A 23,456-nucleotide genomic window follows, 5' to 3' on the forward strand; every position below is an offset into this window, starting at 1 on the left:
GATGCTAGAGGGAGCTGCAGATGGTAAAAACTGTAGGGAATGACAGACACTGGAAAACAGCCAACAAATAATGGGGGCATGAGGTGAAAAAGCTACTCTGAGATGAAGCTGGCACAAAGGAGGAATTTGTAGAGGGTAGCATCAAACCAGTCAGAGGACTGAGGCAATAAATAAATAAATAAATAACTCATATTATTATGTAATTTATGTCTCCTTACAGTGGAATATCGCTGTCAATTGAAAATGTGTTTTTGACTTTGCACTAAATCAACAGTAGACAAAAGCATTCTAAAGAAGAAACTGCTGTAAAATGATGTTGCATCAACTGCCTTTTCAGTTATGAATGTACAGATGGTAACAATGCTAATTAAATTCCAAAATTTTAAATTTATGGAAAAAAGGGTGTGTGTATTCCAAGATAATGCTTTTCCACTAATGAAGCATCTAAATGTTGAAAAGCCCAAGAATACCGTTAACAAAGAAACAGATACATACCCTACGCATGTCATTTGTCACTGGATGGTAGCTCCTGCATTAGAGAGAATAATGTTCAGATTTAACTGTAGATGCACAGAACAACGGACAATATGTACACACACAAAATTAATATCAGAGACCACAAGTCTCAAACTGTAATACAGACATGACAGTTTTGATGGATGCCATGAACCTAGTTAATTCACCTTTAGAAACAAAAAAAAAGATCAATTTACGGACAGGAATAATTTAACTGACAATAGGCGATAATTCTACAACTTTTACAAAAAAGTAAAATCATTAGACTGTAAATATACACAACTCTTTATCTGCCTTACAGAGGGATACAGACTAGCATGAGAGGGTTTTGTGGCATTTCATGGGGTATATATCACCATGCAGTAAACGTGCAAGGTATTTAACTTACTTCTAACTTCCACTCTGATTCTAGCCCTGACATCTCCGTTTTCTATCCAAAAACCAGGCCTACTGTCAACAATGCATAAATAAATTCCAGCATCTTCTCTTTCCAGATCTGTAAGAACAAGAGCTCCATCTGGTTGAATTCTTCTCCGTCGAATTTCTTCTCTTCCTTCTCTCACCCAAGAAACAATGCTGTCATTCACTGCCGAAGATTCATCAGACTTTGTACAAGGAAGAGTGATGTTCCCACCAAGATCTACAGCACGTTCTTGTAATTCCGGAATGTCTGAGGCATAGCAAAATCCTAAACACAGTATCAACAATACATGAAAATGAGTACTTTACTTTTCAAACATTTACATACCATAAACAAGTAGATGTCACATTCAGCGTGTAATTATATATTTAAGCTAAGCGAAACTTCGTTTGTATTCTTTCCAGTACGTACCTTCAGCGAAAACTGTTAAAAGAAATATATCAATTATCCTACGTATAACCATCCTCCCATTCTACGACAGAAATATTTCGAAAATAACAGAAAACAACATGTTTACTTAGATCCTGTCATTCTTCACAACCTTCCATATTTCTCGTCACTGACATCCACCCACCAAAGATATTACAACACCGGCTCCCAACATTTGCGGCGTATTATTACGATACAGATTGCGTAATCTGTTACCTGTCAAAATCATACCGGTAGCGAAATGTAGTGTATTTTATGGATTTTTCTTCAGATTACGTCTTCAAAATGTTATTAGATTTATCTGTAAACAAATAATTACAAGGAATGTGGAAACTTGAAAGGTCATCTACGTAATAATAAAAACTGTAACGAGAACCTTAATGTGGTATGTTTGAAATACATTGTTGTTACATTATCGCCAATATTTGGCGATCAGGCTCTGTTTATTGCAGCTCACGTAATAAAAAATAAAAATGTGTGCATCTTGTTTGGTAACGAAAATCGGCTCAAAAGCTTTTTTGGGTACAATTTTGATGTTTAAAGAAAATAGAAATATGAGATTACATCGTTGATACATTCCATTAAATTATAGTGCTCTTTCTAGCAGGACCATGTGAAGGGGAGACCGGGGACAAAAGTAACATTTTGCATATTGCATTTTTTTTAAATCCTCCCTATACAATTTTGAAACAAAAGGAACTAATGTGTGTGTTCTCTGAAGGTTTCCTAACACAAATGAATTTAGTTTCCACAAAATTACATATATTTGGTATTTGTAAAACTAGTTTTAAGGCATCAGTGTGCCTGTTACTTTTGTCCCCGTTACCGGGAACGATAGTAACACAAGTAGGTTACGAAAGTAACATAATAAGTTAAGCCACATTTTATTACCTAAAGGACTCATACAGTAACTTAAAGTACATTACCATTACAAAACATTAATTAAACATCAATACACTTCAGTTCTCATTCTTTTACAATTCTTATATTAATTGAAATAGCAATTAATAGCACTGAACGAATTGCCGGCCTCGGTGGCCGAGCGGTTCTAGGCGTTCCAGTCCGGAGCCGCGCTGCTGCTACGGTCGCAGGTTCGAATCCTGCCTCGGGCATGGGTGTGTGTGATGTCCTTAGGTTAGTTATGTTTAATCTAAGTTCTAGGGGACTGATGACCACAGCAGTTGAGTCCCATAGTGCTCAGAGCCATTGAGCCACTGAACGAATTCAGGCTTTATGAGTAAATGTTCAGTGAGTCAATAAAAGAGAAAAGTAATGCATATCTTAATCCTATTCAGATTCACAATTGTGGCACAAGTAAATATACCCTACCCCCCCCCCCCCCCCCTTTGGTACCAGCAACATGAGACCAACCCTGACATTCCCAACAGTGAATCCATTTCTCTTTGGGACGACTGTGGCGGAAAGGCTCGACACATACAAGGCAGTAGCTATCATTGTCTTCCGATGACGATTCTTGAGGTTTTTTCTGCTTTCGCACTCTTGGCCAGCTGCTTTTTAAATTTAGCTTCTTTTCCGCTTTTTTTCGCCTGGGGATGGACATTTAGCTCTTCTTCCATAACCAGTTTCTCTGGAGTGTCGGTCAAAATTGCAGACTTCCTCCATTTTCTTCCTTTTCTTGTTTCTTGCCTTGGACCTGCTTTTGGTAACGGATGAACACCATCGAGTGAAAAGGATGCGCGAACTAAAGATGATTGTAAACCACTAGGTCCTGCATCACAGGCTGTGACCTTTGAAAGTGTTTTCTCGCATGTTGCTACTGGATCAGGATTAGATGTCCTCCCAGCTTCAGATGGGTCACTAGAAATCGCTAATGATTCTACTAAGGACATAGTTTGCTTTCCATAATTGGAAGCTCGTGCTGGACGATCAGTGACACAAGATAGTGCAAAATCGATTTCACTGACCACATTCCTATTAAATGGTGTACTATGCCTTTTTTGGCAGTTGCAGCAAGTGAAAGTGCTTCCCTTACAATTGAAGGGAAGTCATAAATTGACATGGTCTTTCCCAGATGATTCTTGATCTAGTTGTCAGCAAAAGCATTCACCATCTTTTTAAATGGACCGTAAACTGAACGATCTAGAGGCTGCATCCTGTGTGTACAGTGCGGAGGGAATGACAGCGTAACAATCCCCTTGCTTTTGCAAAAATTCAGGCTCCTGATGGATATATGAGATTCGTGATTGTCGAGAAGCAGTAAACATTTGTGCTCAGAAATTGGTTTAGCAATTACGAAATGGTGCAAGAATAACAAAAATTCTTCCTCTGGCATCCAGCCACTCGCATTTCCTGCTCCAGTGGAACCAATAGGACCGTCTCGAATAAAATGGTCATGATACCTCAAGCGAGGGAATACAAAGACAGGTGATATTGATGGCAATAGCAACAAGAGCACCTCTTTCAGCCGGCTGCTGTGACCGAGCGGTTCTAGGCGCTTCAGTCCGGAACCGCGGGACTGCTACGGTCGCAGGCTCGAATCGTGCCTCGGGCATGGATGTGTGTGATGTCCTTAGGTTAGTTAGATTTAAGTAGTTCTAAGTTCTAGGGGACTGATGACCTCAGGTGTTAAGTGCTCATAGCCATTCTAACCATTTTGCCTCTTTCAGCCGACGTAATAACTCCTACCTGCTTTATTCTCCGATTATCAACAATTCTGTTTGGTTTCTGAACATTAGTGACACCCGTCTCGTCCATATTCCAGAATCCATGGGCTCTAACTTGTATCTCTCCATAACGCTAGCTAGGTTGTTGAAAAAGGCATTCACATTTGTTGGATTAAAGCTCGTTGCTCGAGCAAGACTTATGGGTTGAGGCGACCGAATAGATAACTGGGGATTCCTCTTCATGAATGCTGAAAACTAGTCTGGACCAGCAGTTTGATTGTACACCCAAGTTGATGGAATTGATATACTGGTTGTCGTTGCCAGTTCGTGAGCTAATTTACGGACATCCTTAGGACAAAGTCCGTAAAATATATCCGACGCTTTAATCACATATTCAGTTATAATTTTTTCTTGTTCATCAGAGAACACTCGTTTTACACTTCTATATCCAACACGAGGCATTGGTGTGCTGCTATCACTCATACGTTTCTCTTTCTTTTTAATGTACCGATGCAAAGTCACATGGCGTACATTGTGTTTCTTTGCTGCTGCTCAAATATTTATACTATAATTTGCAACATTTTCTGCTGCAGTTTGATATACAGCAGAAGGAGTTAGTCCTCTTGTAGTCGTCCTAACCCGTGTTCGTGGCATAATTCCCTGTAACGAAATAACTATGTAAATAACGAGTCTGTTCAGTAACAACAAGTTTTTTCAGCAAGACACTGCTACTCCTAATAGTATCATTCCTAATTTACTGTTCGCTAACGGGAAAAAAAGGGAACCTGCAGCTAATAATACTTTTTCAGTTACGGGACGAAAGAAACACTTTTACTTTCGTCCCCAGCAGTAATGTTTCTTTTGTCCCCGACTACGCTTTTCTGTTTACATCTACATGATTACTCTGCAATTCACATTTAAGTGCTTGGCAGAGGGTTCATCGAACCACAATCATACTATCTCTCTACCATTCCACTCCCGAACAGCGCGCGGGAAAAACGAACACCTAAACCTTTCTGTTCGAGCTCTGATTTCTCTTATTTAATTTTGATGATCATTCCTACCTATGTAGGTTGGGCTCAACAAAATATTTTCGCATTCGGAAGAGAAAGTTGGTGACTGAAATTTCGTAAATAGATCTCGCCGCGACGAAAAACGTCTTTGCTTTAATGACTTCCATCCCAACTCGCGTATCATATCTGCCACACTCTCTCCCCTATTACGTGATAATACAAAACGAGCTGCCCTTTTTTGCACCCTTTCGATGTCCTCCGTCAATCCCACCTGGTAAGGATCCCACACCGCGCAGCAATATTCTAACAGAGGACGAACGAGTGTAGTGTAAGCTGTCTCTTTAGTGGACTTGTTGCATCTTCTAAGTGTCCTGCCAATGAAACGCAACCTTTGGCTCGCCTTCCCCACAACATTATCTATGTGGTCTTTCCAACTGAAGTAGTTCGTAATTTTAACACCCAGGTACTTAGTTGAACTGACAGTCTTGAGAGTTGTACTATTTATCGAGTAATCGAATTCCAACGGATTTCATTTGGAATTCATGTGGATCACCTCACACTCTTCGTTATTAAGCGTCAACTGCCACCTGCCACACCATACAGCAATCTCTTAATTGATATTTTAGACACAATCTATACAAGTAATGAAAAAGTTGACAATGGTGGCATAAAACTGAAAGTTTCACATAGTTAAATTATTACAGTAGACTTACGTTTACAGCGTAATGCCACCGTTATCACAAAACTAAGAAAATTGAGAAAACGTAATGTGAGACACTGAAAAACCGTTTTACTGCACCACACCCAACAGAGACTCTCCAATACTGGCCAAGTATTGGCACTTGGGAAACATGAAGGGAATACATTGTTTGAATCACGTGATTTTCGGCGCTACATGCGAAGTTAGGGGAGGGATGTTACTTTCATACCCTGTTACTTTTGTCCCCGGTCTCCCCTATAATCATGGTGGTCCCTGGGCAAGTACTGTGGGGCCCTCTGCCTGCGCGTGATCAATCAAGCGAGCTCTTTCGCTATGTTCAAATAGTAACAAATGGTTCTGAATATTTAGATTCACAGATTCGCGAATCACTTACTTTCTTCACGCAGGTCAAAGATGAGGCTACAGTACTGTAGGACTCAAACATCAGTTAACTGAATATAGCAAACAAAAGCGCCTAGATGCAAAGAAATATCGCGGCCAAAGATAGGCGACGCGTCCGTCGCTAGTGGAGTATAGAACTGTGTGCAAAAAAGAATCAAGTTACTGTTTGAATTAAGTTTGATTTTCTATCACATTACATTTTATGTTTCAAACTAAATTCTTTTTTGCACACAGTCGTATACTCCATTCGCGGCGGGCGTCTCCCCTACCCTTGGGCGCAGTATTTCCTTACGTCTAGGCCCTTTCATTCTCTGATTCAGTTAACTGACATTCTGGTCCTACGGTCTTGTAGACTGACCTTTGACCTGAGTGAAGAAAGTAAATGATTCGTGTATCCGTGTCTCTAAGGAATTTTCAGAACCATCTGTTACTACTTGAACTTGGCGAAAGAGGTCATTTGATTGATCAATTTTGCTGTTTTTCACTTTTCCCTTCCATTTTAATTTTTATTTTCCTTCCTTCCTTCTCTTTGTCCTTGGGGATCTCGGGGCTTTGCCCGAGATGTCCCAGACTAGTTACACCCTGCTATTGTCGCTGGATAGCTACCTTAGAATGCGATTATTATTTTCCGTAAGTAAACAAGGAATCGTGACGCGACGCAGTTCTCAACAATAAATGGGTCCCTGCGTTAGGCCATAACTTTTCTTAGCAATTTGAGACGAGACGCTTGACGAGCAACATGAATGTGTCTGTTCCCAATTAGCAAAATCTGAGGAAAACTATAATGCAGTAGGAGTACGGACCGTGGCAAATCGTCAAGGCGTCAAATCGATTTCAAGTTTCTGCAGATGCACAACATAAATTCTCAGTGCCATACAACTGCAATGAATACAGAAGTTATATTCAGAGTAATCTGAATTTGCAAACTAGCCATGCAGACTACCTGAAGCAGTTTTTGTTGGAGAAGGTAGACTGTTATAAATCTGGTAATTACAGGGAATACTACAAATTCCACATTCTCCTAAGCAGTTCCTGTGCAAAGGGCACTTTTACATTCGTTCATACAAACCATGTTTAGCAAGTTGAGTGTATCAGCATCGCGTTTTCAAGCATAAGTTTTCTATACATACACCTAATAAACGATACATTTTTTATAAGATTTGTAACACATTTTAGACGGATTTCATATATACTAAGCTGTTTCTTTTGCGTTAGAAAACTAATTTGCTGTTCAAACCAGAGGAGTCTTAAAACCTGTGGACGCAATGCAATACAATCTGAAATTATTGTTTCTACTGGGATATAATTAAATAAGACAGATCAGTTTTATCGCCATTGTACCAGTGCAGCTCGTATCTTCAGTCCCAGCGCAGAGCGCCCAAATTCTTGTCTTACTGTTACCGAATCTGCAGAGGTCGTTGGAATTTGAGCTGCTAATATTTTGGCAACTTGAGTTGCTAATATTTTGGGTATTTTGAGTTACTAATATTATGGTTTTCCCCGATGCCGTTTTGGTAATCAGACAATCCAATGAGCTATAGACCTGACAACGTAGGCATCACTGCTTAATATCAGCTTTCGAAATCTCGAAATTGTAAATACCATGTGTCCTTCATTTTCCTCCTTAGTTATCCTTATGATGTCGAATAAATGCAGTACCAATCTTTCTCATATGATTAATTTCTTGATAGAATGGGAGATGAATCAAGATACTTGGTGTGGCAACCATTGTTAATTGCACTTTGAGTTGAATTATGGTGGACCTTCCTCTACTTAATTTTCTAAGATTAGGAATTGCAGTTTTCATAAGCAAAGCAGACACAATAATATTGCGTGTCTATTGCTGCAGCAAGGTTGCGTTGCTGCAGATGTTATTCTGTGTAGTCGCGCTGTCGACATTGGCAGCGTGGCAAACAAAAGACTATCGGCCCCAAATTTTCCAACTATTATACGGACACTATATCGTGGCAGTTTTAGGTGGGGAGTGTTTTGACCTGTGGCTGCGTAAGATACCGGTAGAGGTCGGGCCTGAACTACCACTGCCAACCGCAGCAAACAATTGCGCTGTAGCCACTGCCAAATGGTTTGTGTACTTCAGTTCGCTTTGTGTTGCGCATTGCTTGCTTTTATTCTTATTTTGAAATGAGCGAAGAGACTAGTCCTCGTGCATAAAGCGATCTGAATGCGACTCTCGCCACAACAAAAAGATCAGCGATCCCTATGACTTTTATGTCAGTTCTGCTTTCGTGGAAACACAGGACGCGGACGTACGATGGCAGCCCTTCGAGGGGGAGGCGGGGCTTACTACCCCGGACCGTCCTCTCCCCACGACCAATCGTGGTTCTCGTTTGCTTACGGTCGCGGAGGGCTGCCACGTTATACTGCCCGCCTAATACTACATAACAACTTCTACCGAGTCGGAACTTGGGTGTGCGTACGCAATAAAAGTTTGGCAAATAGTATTTCTTAAGAATTCACGTTTGTTTGTGTTCAGAATCATCTGAATTAACGTTTTTGGCTTACGATGAACGACATTTTCACGGCTGATGGAAGGATTATTCTATGTCGAGGATGCACTAAGTAGATCGTGAGCTCAATCGTCTAAGAAGCAAATGTTATTGCTACAAATGCAAATGACTCCAAACCCCACAAATGAATATTCCTGTGACATGTACTCCACTATGGTAGCTGCGAGTAATCCGTGGTACAAACTTCAGGTGCCTGAAGTACTGTGGCAACAGATTCACCACTAATCGGTATTAAGGAAAAACTATACACATCAAAAAAAGTAGTGCATCGCCACGGTTCCGAGAGTTCCAGAACCTGTACAGAAAATTGGAATAGAGATCACATAAGCATCATTTCCGCCCTTTCCATTGCTCATGAAACCCACACATTGCATGTTGTACCACCATACAGCGAGACCTCTGGAGGTGGTGGTCCAGATTGCTGTATACACCGGTACCTCTAATACTCAGTAGCATGTCCTCTTCCGTTGATGCATGCCTGTATTCGTCGTGGCATACTATCCTCAAGTTAATCAAGGCACTGTTGGCCCAGATTGTCCCATTCCTCAACGGCGATTCGGCGTAGATCCCTCAGAGTGGTTAGTAGGTCACGTCGTCCATAAACAGCTCTTTTCAATCTATCCCAGGCATGTTCGATAGGGTTCATGTCAGGAGAACATGCTGGCCACTCTAGTCGAGCGATGTCGCTATCCTGAAGGAAATCACTCACAATATGTGCACGGCGGGGGCGCGAATTGTCGTCCATGAAGACGAATGCCTCGGTAATATGCTGTCGATATGATTGCACTATCGGTCGGAGGATGGCATTCACGTATCATACAGCCGTTACGGCGCCTTCCATAACCACCAGATGCGTACGTCGGCCCCACATAATGCCAATCCAAAACAGCAGGGAACCTCCACCTTGCTGTACTCGCTGGACACTGTGTCTAAGGCGTTCAGCCTGACCGGGTTGCATCCAAGCACGTCTCCGACGACTGTCTGGTTGAAGACATATGCTACACTTATCGGTGTACAGAACGTGATGCCAATCCCGAGCGGTCTATTCGGCATGTTGTTGGGCCCATCTCTACCGCGCTGCATGGTGTCGTGGTTGCAGAGATGGACCTCGCCTTGGACATCGGGAGTGAAGTTGCGCATCATGCCGCCGATTGTGCACAGTTTTTTTAGTCGTGACGCGATGCCATGTGGCTGCACGGAAAGCATTATTCAACATGGTGGCATTGCTGTCAGGGCTCCTCCGAGCCATAATCCGTTGATAGCGGCCATTCACTGCAGTAGTAGACCTTGGGCGGCCTGAGCGAGGCATGTCATCGACAGTTCCTGTCTCTCTGTATCTCCTCCATGTCCGAACAACATCGCTTTGGTTCACTCCGAGGCGCCTGAACACTTCCCTTGTTGAGAGCCCTTACTGGCACTAAGTAACAATGCGGACTTCATCGAACCGCGATATTGACTGTCTAGGCATGGTTGAACTACAGACAACACAAGCCGTGTACCTCATTCCTGGTGAAATGACTGGAACTGATCGGCTGTCGGACCCCTCCGTCTAATAGGCGCTGCTCATGCATGGTTATTTACATCTTTGGGAGGGTTTAGTGACATCTCTGAACAGTCAAAGAGACCGAGTCGGAACTTTGGTGTGAGTGCGCAGTAAAAGTTTGGCTAATAGTATTTCTTAAGAATTCATGATTGTTTGTGTTCAGGATCATCTAAATTAAGATTTTGGTTTACGATGAACGACATTTTCACAACTGATGGAAGGATTGTTCTATGTCGAAGATACACTAAGTAGATCGTGAGCTCAATCGTCTGAGAAGCAAATGTTATTGATACAAATGCAAGTGACTCCAAACCCCACAAATGAATTGTCCTGTGATATTTACTCCCCTGTGGTAGCTGCGAGCATTCCGTGGTACAACCTTCAGGTGCCTGAAGTACTGTGGGCAACAGATTCCCCATTAATCGGTATTAAGGAAAAACTATATTCTTTCTGTTATGAGGAGGTTCTGAAAACTGTGCTGCGCTACACAGAGTCGTCAGGCGCATTCCCTCTAGTGTTTCGGCAGAGATCCACAATTTCGTTTTTGCAGTGTTTAGCTGGAGTCAGCCCAGTAGTGGCAGCACTACTATGGCCTGCATTGTCATCGCCATGCTGCAGCACTGCTCAGTCGCTGCTGGCGTACTGGTTATTCTTCGTGTTTTACTGTCCCTGTTAACATATATCGATAAAACAAAAATCGCACTAAGCTAATACTGAACCCCTCTAGCGAATGTGCACGCAATTGCGCATTAAAAGTCATGTCGTTTGTAACGGGAAACAAACCGGTGATATCCTTTGACACTGGAAGTTGCATGAAAAGACGTGAAGAGCAGCATTGTTTGGGCTGATTCCACCTACACGTCGGAAAAACTGAATTGCAAATATCTGCCGAAATACCAGAAAAAAATGCGCCTAATGACTGTTAGAAAAGACTCTATAACGTCGCAGTCTGGCTAACTCTCGATAGAGCTGTATATATTGACGTTATATAAAAAAATCTATTTGGGCTGCGCTGAAATCCCACCGAGTGCGTATTATTTGTTTCGATCAGGTTAAGCAATTACGTGTTTCCCGGCGTATTTAATCACAGCTACACGTAGGGATATATCAGTTCCTATTCCGGTATTAATCATAGCTTCAGTACATACACAACACCAACATCTCCACTACAGTTTTTCAGTTTACTAGAGCCTAATAGCTCGTAACAGGGCGATAATTTGTTAATGCGGCAAAGAATACTTATGCACGCCGCGTTCCTTGGACAGCCAATGTCGTTGCACAGATAATAACACTGAGTACACAATACTGAATGGATTGAAAGAAGTTATTAACGCAGTAATAACACTGAATGCTGGTTTATTGCACTATTTTCACATCCTAACATTGCCGTAAGGTAGTAGCTTTTCCTATCTGGGTGGAATTAATGACGTACACTTCAGTCCAAGATATTATACAAGTTTCAGAGTCCATTAACTGATTTTACGAAAGTTAATTCTTTTCTCACAATTCGGTTTCAAAGTTTAGTCTCTATATCGGTCCATCATTAATAGTTTCTAACTTTGGCTAATGTCCAGTCTTTTACTGAAAATATTCAATTTAAGACAATTTCGAATCTTTCACTATCTGGATTCTACGTGATATCCTATTTGAAGTTACTGATTTACTTCTTACAAGTTCAGTGAGCCGTAGTAGATCGCAAATCTTTAGCTTTCAAAAAACGATCTCGTCGAGCCCATGTATACGAGCACACGCTGAGGTACGACTTGCTCCTGCAAACTCTCGAACTCTCGTAACATAGTAACAATGCATGGCTCTTTCTTAGGTATTACACACGATTCTCAAAGAGTACTCATAAGGAGTATTCTTTGAGATCGTTCGTCCTACTCCGTCATTTCTAATTAGTACTTTGCGATCTACTATGATTTTATTATGAAACTAATGGGATTCCATCTTTTTTATTTCTTTCTTTTTCAAAACACTAAGCTACTTCCTACTGAATTTCTTTTCTATCTACGCGCTACTATTCAAGCAACATTATTCCAAAAGGGTCTTTGTTTTTTTTCTTTTCTTTTATGAAATTTGGAACTTGATTTTTGGGACTTTTGGCCTTTGGGGTACTATTTTTTATATTCTTCATTTTTCGTCCAAAGGAAGCGGCGTTACAACACCCTGTTTAAGTCACCAACACATGTAGATAGCCGTCGAGGAAATAAGAGATGAACTGGGGAGGGGGCAGACAGAAATTTGGAAACACCAAAAACACATTACCATATCTGATAGGGTCTAGGAGATCCGTTGCTATTCAAAACAGCTTGCAGTCGTCTTGGAATGGATATAGGACCCGTATGGTTTTCAATGGAATCTCATACCATTCCTCCTGCTAAACATTGGCCAATTCAGATAAAAATGATGCAGACGGACAGCGATCGCGCCCCCTTCTCTCCAAAGCGGACCACAAAGGTTTAATAATATTGGAATCTGGCGACCGTGCTTTCAAAACCAGTGTTGGACGGTGCGAGTGTGGGGCGGCGGGTAAATAATCAGTAAGGTCATTACTTTTGTTATGTCTTTGTGAAAAACACTCTTAAATTGTCTGTGCGGGCTTCCCAACTACCTTCACCGTTTACAGAAGCCTGAAAACTATTATTACGGTGAGCCAGAGGAAATTAAATACATAACTTTTCATTTGGTTCACGATTATTTCAAAATTCATTTTATGTGTTATTACTACTTGCATATTACATTCATTAGAACCTGCAGTCATTTATTTTTCCCGAAGTCCGATAATTTTTCTGAGTGCATTTATTACGAAGGTAAAGTTCATTTCTTTCTATAGTCGGTAAAATACCAAACGAATTATTTCCAAGGTAACTTTGGGCCGTAGCTATTTTGCAGTTTTAAACTAAATGAAAATCGACAGTATTATTATCACTCTTGATTTTCACGAAATAGGTGACAGTAAACTAAACATAAAAATAGGCCCCAGTTTTTCTATATCACCGCCAAAGATAGAATTCCGATAAATAATGTCTCAAAAAATTTATGCTCTTGATTATCAGATTCAGAATATAAGGCAAGTTTCGAGTAAGTACATGCGGTAATGTTATAATTGGCGACTTCAGATGAGGATTATCAGTAAAGGATAAGATTTTTATGAAAATATAATTATATTGTGTACAGATTGTAAAACTGAATGCTCCATTATTATTTCGTTGTGTGCCTTGTTTTTCGTGCATCACCAATGAATGAGACAAATCACAGCAACGACAAAAAAATAATAAAACGAAGGGAAGGAAAGTAACAAATGGCAAAGCATCAGGAAAATAACGTGCGATTGTCGATCGCAATGCTTCAGATAAGGAAGCCGCAGTCCAAGACAAAAATCCTTGTGCTCTGAAATTAAGGAGTGAAAAGTAGATGAAAGTGGCCTTTTCTTTTTTCTCGTGATTTCTAAAAAAGAGTGTGAAATTTTAATCACCAGGACCTGTCATTTAGTGTTACGCGCCACAAGATGGCAGAGTTGTGTTAAGCCGAAAGCATCATGTCGAGTCGTCGTTAGATTTTTGTTTTTTTCTGAGGTGGAATACAGTATTATATCTTTTGCGATAGATTTAATAGTGAGAGTATAAGTGTGTTTAGGCATAATTCATGGAAATGACAAAAGGGAAAAAATGACCACAAATACGAAAATCGTCTTGTATCCTCCTACCGTCACTCAACGACGATGCCTTCTCGTAGACTACGGCAAAAAGCCGCAGATTGCTGCTCATCCTGTCCATCAGATTATTTGTCTGTGAAGAGAATGACAGTGGTGCTATCACACTTCACTGGTGCATTCCTAATGATACCCTTGTCTGTGATCAACACTCGCAGTCGAGGACAACGCCCTGGATTCTATTATATAAGAAGTCTCCGAGCCACTCCCATTTTTGGGAAGCTAATCCGTAAGCTCGCATCTTCGTTGACAGTCTGCATGGAGCACAAGTCAGAACCTGTATGGAAATCTAAGAGTATCGAATCTGCCTGGTGCTCTTCAGCCACTGTTCACAGGATATCAAATAAGAAAAGGGAAAAGCTAAGTTTCGCACGGGTGACATCCGAAGGAAAATTATTGTATTCGAACTCAGACTGTCTTCAAGAAATCTGCAGCAAACCGATGTAATTTTGCGGGTCCGTATTTTATCCTTCTAGTACACAGGAGTCTCCTGTTTGTTTTTTCCAGTCACGTGGGATCTTGCACTGAGAGAGAGATTCGCGATAGATGCAAGCTAAGTAAGGGGCAAATGCTGAAAAGTATTCTCTGGTAAACTTAATTAGAATTCCATCCGGACCTGGAGACTTATTTGTTTTCAGGCCTTTCCATCGGATCCCTAAGCCAGTGGTTACTACGTGCTCCATACGATAGTCTATGCAACAGTCAAACGACGGTATGTTTATACGATCGTCCTGGCCTGTCAACCTCGCCTCCCTGTAGTTTGCCGTTTACACCCGTGGATTCACGAATCTTTTCTGACTTGCCGATGGCAGAAGGTAAGGTGAGCCAGTCTGTTTTCTCCTATGCCTGGTTGGAACGTTACCTGCAACCGGCCGGGCCGGAAACCTAGCCATGTGGGTAAACCATCAGGCAATCAAGTGAGAAGGTTGGACATAGCTTGTTATTTCGCAGGATACTCTACCGTCTTAGAGACTTTTAATTTTTATCTCTAATTCGTGGTGTACATGGTCATTTTGCATTCTTATAAAAATGGTTCAATAAGCATTAAAATACATTAAGCAAAGATAATAAAAAACATTCGAAAACTTAACCAGTCCACAGACCTTGGTGTCAACAAATGCAGTTAAATGTGCCCACCGGGAAATTTTCGTCATTAACATTTTTGAGCCAGGTGCTGTGTAGCTTCACAGTGACAGCACAGTCGCACGTCGGGGCATCCTAGAACCCCCAGTCATACAAACAGGCACCACACCTTCCACACCCTGTACAAAATCGGTTGAGAGCTGCCCGTAATTTCCTGGGAAGACCAAACCCATTTACACTCTTTGTAGTCGAGAATTTGCTGGAGGAAACTTCTGCAAAACACACCATATCCAAGAGGCGCATCTCGCGTTGGCCTGAGATGATTTTCTGGGTTTAAATCTGCTGTCCGGCATATTCAGTAACTGGATATACACAAGTGAGTTTTGATGAGTAGCACACATCTGGAAGTCTCTTACAGCTGCTGCATCTCGTCTAATTCGTGGTGGTGCAATATAACGTAATGCAGGAAATCTAGGAAATTGTGTTGATTTAGTAGTGCCACTAATTATTCTCATTGCTTGATTTAGCTTAACAAAACTTTGCATGCATGTGCACTGTATTTGCACACTGGAGCACAGTACTCTACCATAGAGTAAACTAATGGCAACGTAGCAGCACAGGTAGTATGTGAATTTGCAACCCATCCTGACTCACCTATTTTCTGTTGATATCAGTAGTGGTGTTCACTTTTTCTGCTGTACTTTCCAAGTAGTTCTTGAAAGTAAGGGCCCAGTCCAAAATGACTCCCAGTATTTTGGATACACGTTATGTTCCATAGGAGCATTCTCAAATGCCGCCGCAGTGGTAACACCGGTTCCCGTCAGATCACCGAAGTTAGGCACCATCCGGTCTGCCGAGCGCTGTTGGCAAGCGGGGTGCACTCAGCCCTTGTGAGGCAAACTGAGGAACTAAGTAAGATTGAGAAGTAGCGGCTCCGGTCTCGGAAACTGACATACGGCCGGGAGAGCGGTGTGCTGACCACATTTCAGCGAAAGAACTTGCCCCCCTTCTAACAGCCGTGTACCGCAAGTCTCTAGAGGAACGGAAGGTTCCAAATGATTGGAAAAGAGCACAGGTAGTCCCAGTCTTCAAGAAGGGTCGTCGAGCAGATGCGCAAAACTATAAACCTATATCGCTGACGTCGATCTGTTGTAGAATTTTAGAACATGTTTTTTGCTCGAGTATCATGTCGTTTTTGGAAACCCAGAATCTACTCTGTAGGAATCAACATGGATTCCGGAAACAGCGATCGTGTGAGACCCAACTCGCTTTATTTGTTCACGAGACCCAGAAAATATTAGATACAGGCTCCCAAGTAGATGCTATTTTCCTTGACTTCCGGAAGGCGTTCGATACAGTTCCGCACTGTCGCCTGATAAACAAAGTAAGAGCCTACGGAATATCAGACCAGCAGTGTGGCTGGATTGAAGAGTTTTTAGCAAACAGAACACAGCATGTTGTTATCAATGGAGAGACGTCTACAGACGTTAAAGTAACCTCTGGCGTGCCATAGGGGAGTGTTATGGGACCATTGCTTTTCACAATATATATAAATGACTTAGTAGATAGTGTCGGAAGTTCTATGCGGCTTTTCGCGGATGATGCTGTAGTATACAGAGAAGTTTGCAGCATTAGAAAATTGTAGCGAAATGCAGGAAGATCTGCAGCGGATAGGCACTTGGTGCAGGGAGTGGCAACTGACCCTTAACATAGACAAATGTAATGTATTGCAAGTACATAGAAAGTAGGATCCTTTATTGTATGATTATATGATAGCGGAACAAACACTGGTAGCAGATACTTCTGTAAAATATCTGGGAGTATGCGTGCGGAACGATTTGAAGTGGAATGATCATAAAAAATTAATTGTTGGTAAGGCGGGTACCAGGTTGAGATTCATTGGGAGAGTCCTTAGAAAATGTAGTCCATCAACAAAGGAGGTGGCTTACAAAACACTCGTTCGACCTATACTTGAGTATTGTTCATCAGTGTGGGATCCGTACCAGATCGGGTTGACGGAGGAGATAGAGAAGATCCAAAGAAGAGCAGCGCGTTTCGTCACAGGGTTATTTGGTAACCGTGATAGCGTTACGGAGATGTTTAGCAAACTCAAGTGGCAGACTCTGCAAGGGAGGCGCTCTGCATCGCGGTGTAGCTTGCTCGCCAGGTTTCGAGAGGGTGCCTTTCTGGATGAGGTATCGAATATATTGCTTCCCCCTACTTATACCTCCGGAGGAGATCACGAATGTAAAATTAGAGAGATTCGAGCGCACACGGAGGCTTTCAGACAGTCATTCTTCCCGCGAACCATACGCGACTGGAACAGAAAAGGGGGGTAATGACAGTGGCACCTAAAGTGCCCTCCGCTACACACCGTTGGGTGGCTTGCGGAGTATAAATGTAGATGTAGATGTCCCTCCATATCAGCATCCAGTGACGCCTGTGGGCTGAGGATGACACGGCGGCCGGTCGGTACCTTTGGGCCTTCGTGGCTTATTCGGGCGGAATTAGGTTAAGTTATTTTCAAATGCTGCATTTAATTTGCGATTCGCTTCATGGCTATTAAGACGGTATGCATTTACCTCTGTTTTAGATGGATTTGGCTTCTGTCACCAGTCCTTGAAGTAATCACCCATTATGGGTAGGGGAAGGAGCCTTCCCAGAGAGTACGCTAAACTAGGGTGACCAGATGCAATTGTTTAAAAAGGAGGACAAACAGCTTCAAAAAGGAGGACAAAGGAAGAAAAAAGAGGACATATCAAACGGGTCAACTGCAGATGAGGATACCACCCGTCAGCTTTGGACAAGTCACGTGACTACCGGTAAAACTGGTAGTTAATTGTTAGTGGTAGTCAGGTAGGGATTACCAGAACAATATTTTTTTATTTTAAATTAAAAAACATTGATTATGGTGACAGTGTGGCATCAATTGTTTTTATATTTACGCGTAGTTTCACGATTTAACGAAGATGGCTGCCTAAAGCCACTCCTGGTTGGCTATTTTCATGTGACTTGTCCAAAGCTGACGGGTGGTATCCTCATCTGCAGTATTCCCCATCAAACATACATTCAATTTTAATAAATGAGTTTATTATTTATAGACATAACATACATACATTCTTTGGCGTACAATCCATTGATCTGTAGATAAAATGATGCCTAACATTATGGAATGCTAATGCTCCTTCTCCAGCAAGAACTCTGTAGCTTATAGCAGAAGTAGATTGTTGTTGCTGAAATAATGTCTCTATCCTAGACATTGAACTGGAAGCCTGAAGGTTTTTTTATGCTTCTGAGTGGCAATGTGATGTTCAAGATCTTGCCCACCTGTGCAAAAAATTTAACATTTCAGTGACAAACCAACATGCATTTCGTTTTATAGCGTTCAGGTACCCAATAAGATTGCATGTCTCCGCCGGGTATTAAAACTAGTTGTCAATTGTTACTGATGGTCCGGTGGTAGTTAACTGAGCAATAAAAAAATTAAAAACATTGATTGGGGTGACTGTGTGGCGTCAATTGTTTTGATATGTCAACAACACGGAATTGTTTACAGAGTGAAAAACGTAAGACCATTCACCTCCCTTCATTCGACGCACCGCTACCAACATCTACCATTCAAGCAGCAGCTGACGACATGTAAACTGCACTTTAACCTTCTGAATACAAATAAATGGAATGACTATGAAACAATGAAATAAAACCATGACAGTTAATCTGTTGAGTTGTTTCTCACCTTTATTGGCCACTGAGACGTACGTTCCAGCTCCAAATATCTTACATTCCGCTTCAAATTCATTTCTCCCTTTCTTGAAAGCCGGATATTTTCAGGAGAGGACATCAGAAAATGTACACTTTCGTTTAGGCATAGCCAAATATTTTACGTAACTCACTCGGTTAAAAATTACATTCACAAATCAAACGTGCACTACAGGAAGCCAAGCCAATACGAAGCGAGGATATGAAACGAAAATTTTAAACAATCGATATTTGCATTCGCTTATAGGTTGATCAACGATAACATCGACGATCCTGGTGCCACCTACTAACACCGCCTTCGTGTTTGTTTATCACGAAGGCTGTGCCAATAGTTAAAGTATTTAAGAAAAGAGCAATAGAACGGGGCGAATTATGAATTTAACTGTATTACGCTCAACTTTGAGAAAAATCCGGACACTGTAAAAATCCGCCCGGACCCCGGACAAAGAGCCAAAAAGGAGGACATGTCCGGATTAATCCGGACGTCTGGTCACCCTACGCTAAACATAATATTCACGCCCGGGCATCCCATGGGCAACACTGAATCACTGGCTAATCATTCCAACAGATGCACACACAGCAAACTTGGTTACTTTTAGTTTTTCGTGCTGCTTTATTCTCCCAAAGCTACCTGAGAATTTTAAGAATTTTAGAACTGCTGCATACAAAAATACAAGCGCTTTTAGTAGAATTTTCTTGGGGACGGGGCGGAGGATCATGACGTACCATCCCCCCCCCCCCCTCCCCCCGTCCACCACCATGTCCCTCCGACCCACCGACCTAGCCCTCCTGCATCCGCGCCTGCGGGCATCCGTGATTAAAATACATTTGTAAGTATATCCTTGACGTTGTGGACGTGTGAATATAAAGCGAGTACACGCAGAGCAACGAGCAGCGCAATTGCGGCGCATGGTCGCGCGATGCATTGTAGCACGGAATCCACAATGGCCGGTGTGCTTCTTTTGTCTTGTCAGGGACCGTGCGCGCTTCTGTTCTGGCAAGCTGTGACAGCTTCCCCCTCTCCTTTCCCCGCCCTGCCACTGCTGCCCAGCCTGAAGGCGCGACGGTCCTTCCCTCCTTTTAATTAACCGTAGCCCGCGACGAGCTCTGAGCGCGCGCGCGCGAGTGTGTGTTTTTGTTTGTGCTGGTTTGCGCGAGAGCGAGCGCGCTTTGAAGAGCGCGCTGGGCTGGGACGTCACTCACTCGCCCCAGGCCGCGTGACGTCAGAGTGACGTCACTGAACCGCGCCGATCGATGCCCCGTGGCCATTCCAACGAACTGCGGAAGTACGAAAAGATACCGAAGAGACTTCGGAGTTGCAGAAGAGATTTTCTTCGAGACAGAAGCCTATAAGACACACTGAAAACTACTTGTTATCTGACATTTGTCATGAGTACCTATGGTATCGACGTCCAATAACTTCTCAGTCCCCTTAGAGTTACGGAAGTGTCGAACTGTGTAGAGGAAAATAAGCAGGCGCTAATAGCTTAATGAGGATTAAAAAGCATGAAATATCTCTTAAGAAAGCGTGAAACAAAGTTCGCTAGTAAAATACATACCACGCACGCACCATGTGTAGTATACCTACACACATATATTCTATGCAAATCACTGTGAACTGCGTGGCAAGAAGATACTTGTTATTGTACCATTTCGTTGCCATTCCATTCGCGTGTGGACCGACAGCAGAATGGCTCATTAAATGCCTCTGTGAGAGCCGTAATTAGTCCAATCTTGTCCAAGAAGTTTCTACAGGAGCTATACGTAGGAAGCGGCGCGTCTTCCTAAATTCCTCTGGACTGATGATTTTTTTGGTGGGGAGGACGCGGCAGTTACCTTGTATAGAGAGTCATCCACAGATGTAGAAGTAACTTCTGGTGTGCCCAGGCAAGAGTGTAGGGGCCCGGCTGTTTATTTTCTACAGGGCGGTTCCCTAAGAGAGCGCAAAAATGTTTCAGGACATAGAGAATGCTCCATTGAACAATTTGAGTCAGGGAAGCTGGGGTGGAAGAAGCCAGCTTAAGGAGATATGGAAGTGAACTTGTCTACTGCATTATCTGGCAATTCCGTTTTCCAACTTGTTTACAACTAACATGCATACTAGTTTACACGTACTGTGCCGTTTATTTACAATTTCATTCTTTATTTCCTGCAAGGAAACAAGGACGACGAGCCTTATTACTAAGACAGATTTTGTTTACTTTACTTGTCCATAAGGTGGCTTTGTTGTACCGTGTTTACATTGCCCCATTACAGAGCGTGCTGTGAATCAACAAAATGGTTCAAATGGCTCTGAGCACTATGGGACTTAACATCTGAGGTCATCAGTCCCCTAGACTTAGAGCTACTTAAACCTAACTAACCTATGGACATCACACACATCCATGCCCGAGGCAGGATTCGAACCTGCGACCGTAGCGGTCGCGCGGTTCCAGACTGAAGCGCCTAGAGCCGCTCGGCCATACCGGCCGGCGTGAATCAACAACAGATGCATTCATTGCTCGGTGCTATTCAGAGACGTACAGTACAATACGATGGAGCAGTACCAGTACAGTTTCGCAGAACTCACTGACGTGCATCTTGTGTCTGGGGAAGTACGTTGCAAAGTTCTCGCTGCTGAAAGGGTGTAAGGGGAACGATTTCCTAACAGGCACCATCCGTCACGAGGAGTGTTTATTTCTCCAGATCGACGAATGCAGGGACTGGTTCATAGGAAAGAAGAAACGAGGGACCTGGTAAAATGAGGACCATAAGTGGTTCAAATGGTTCAAATGGCTCTGAGCACTATGGAACTTAACTTCTGAGGTCATCAGTCCCCTAGAACTTAGAACTGCTTAAACCTAACTAACCTAAGGACATCACACACATCCATACTCGAGGCAGGATTCGAACCTGCGACCGTAGCGGTAGCGCGGTTCCAGACTGAAGCGCCTAGAACCGCTCGGACACTCCGGCCGGCCATAAATGGTTCAAATGGCTCTAAGCACTATGGGACTTAACATCTGAGGTCATCAGTCCCCTAGACTTAGAGCTACTTAAACCTAACTAACCTAAGGACATCACACACATCCATGCCCGAGGCAGGATTCGAACCTGCGACCGTAGTAGCAGCGCGGTTGCGAACTGAAGCGCCTAGAACCGCTCGGCCACAACGTGAAGACTACACCGGAGATATTCGTCAGGTTGTGTCAGAATGTTGCTCGCTGATATTATACTTACATTGAGGTTGATAGCCGTCATATTAAACACATTTCAGAAGACTCAGTACAAATGGTACGTTCATTGTGTCAGTGATGATATTTGCAGTTAACTATAACTAATGTAAGTAAAAGAAAACTACACAGTAATGTCATTTTATTCGTATTATCCCCTTAAGCTGGCTTCTCCGACCCCAAGTTGCCTACCTCAAATTATTCAATGGAGCATCCTCTGTGTCCCGTTAAATTTTGTCACCCTCTTACGGAAACGCCCTATATATTAATGACCTTGTGGACTATGTTAATAGTAACCTTCGACTTTTCACGGACGATGCAGTTATATATATAACAGAGTACTGTCCGAAAGAAGCTGCACAAATATTCAGTCAGACCTTGATAAGATTTAGAAGTGGGCAAGGATTAGCAACATGCTTTATGTGTTCATAAATGTGAAACTGTGCACTTCACAAAACTAAAAAAAACTTAGTACCTTATGACTATAATATCACCAAGTCAGAGTTGGAATTGATCTACTCATACAAATACGAGGGGCGTTAAATAAATAACGCAACACTTTTTTTCTGAAGGCAAGTTTGTGTTATTCAGAATTCCATTACATCATATTATTCCCCACTTTTCTATCTATCCTTATCCGGATCCCGCTCCAGCTACTGCCGGGTCTGGGTGCTGACGAGTCCTCTCCATATGGCTCGGTCCTCCCACCACTTTTCTTCCTCCACTTGCTGCCATGTCACTCCTCTCCTTTCCACAGATATTCTCACTCCATTTTCCACCGTGTTCTTGGGCGCCCTCTAGATCTTTTTCCATCCCTTTTTAGTTCTTCTATAATTTTGGGGAGTCTCTGCCCATGCATCATCTTAACATGCCCATACTATCTTAATCTCTTTTTTTTTTTTCAATTTCTTCTCTCATACTTTCTTGTTTAAGGTCCTTTCTTGCAGTTTGCTCCAGTCCCTTTCTGTCATTGTCCATGTTTCTCCACCACAGGTGACAATAGGAAAATAATAATTCTTATACATAAGGAGTTTTGCTTTTTCTGAAACTTCCTTATTCCAAATCAGGTGTTTTATTGTTTGGTAGAAATTGCCTCCCTTCTGTAACCTCCCATTAATTTCGTTGGTTATTCTTTCATCCTTAGATATTTCACTCCCTAAATAAGCGAAGCTTTCTACCACTTTGAGGGGTTCTCCATCCAAGATAATATTTCCGTTGATCCCTTTCTCTCTTCCAAATACCATTACATCAGTATAACCTTTATTTATTTTTAATCCATACCTTTTCATTATATCCTTCCACGCATCAAGTTGTAATTGTACATCTACCTCTTTATCACTCCATATTACCATATCATCTGCAAAAATCGTCTTTTTGTCTTTTTCTTCTACTATATCTTTAACTGCCCTGTTCATTCCCTCCATCACAACATTAAAAAGTGCAGGAGATAGAATACTTCCTTGCTTAAGTCCTTGTCTTATTTCGAAGTATTCAGAGTTTCCCAACCCAAT

The 23,456-nt window shown here is 42.2% G+C and overlaps 1 protein-coding gene across 5 annotated transcripts in view; it reads right to left on the bottom strand.

Moving 5' to 3' along the window:
- The window catches only part of LOC124605800 (protein turtle homolog A), a 113,845-nt gene extending 112,348 nt beyond the window's left edge, over positions 1 to 1,497 (bottom strand). For all 5 annotated transcript variants that reach the window (XM_047137719.1, XM_047137729.1, XM_047137737.1 and 2 more), the window contains exons 1-2: positions 1,349 to 1,497; positions 905 to 1,204 (exon numbers count right to left, since the gene is read on the bottom strand). In XM_047137719.1, coding sequence (XP_046993675.1) covers positions 905 to 1,204; positions 1,349 to 1,400 — 352 coding nt within the window. In that variant the 5' untranslated portion in view covers positions 1,401 to 1,497. The remainder of the gene's footprint in view (positions 1 to 904; positions 1,205 to 1,348) is intronic.
- Between the last annotated feature and the right edge of the window lie 21,959 nt (positions 1,498 to 23,456).

The sequence above is a fragment of the Schistocerca americana genome, chromosome 1, assembly GCF_021461395.2.
Source record: "Schistocerca americana isolate TAMUIC-IGC-003095 chromosome 1, iqSchAmer2.1, whole genome shotgun sequence".
NCBI lineage: Eukaryota > Metazoa > Arthropoda > Insecta > Orthoptera > Acrididae > Schistocerca > Schistocerca americana.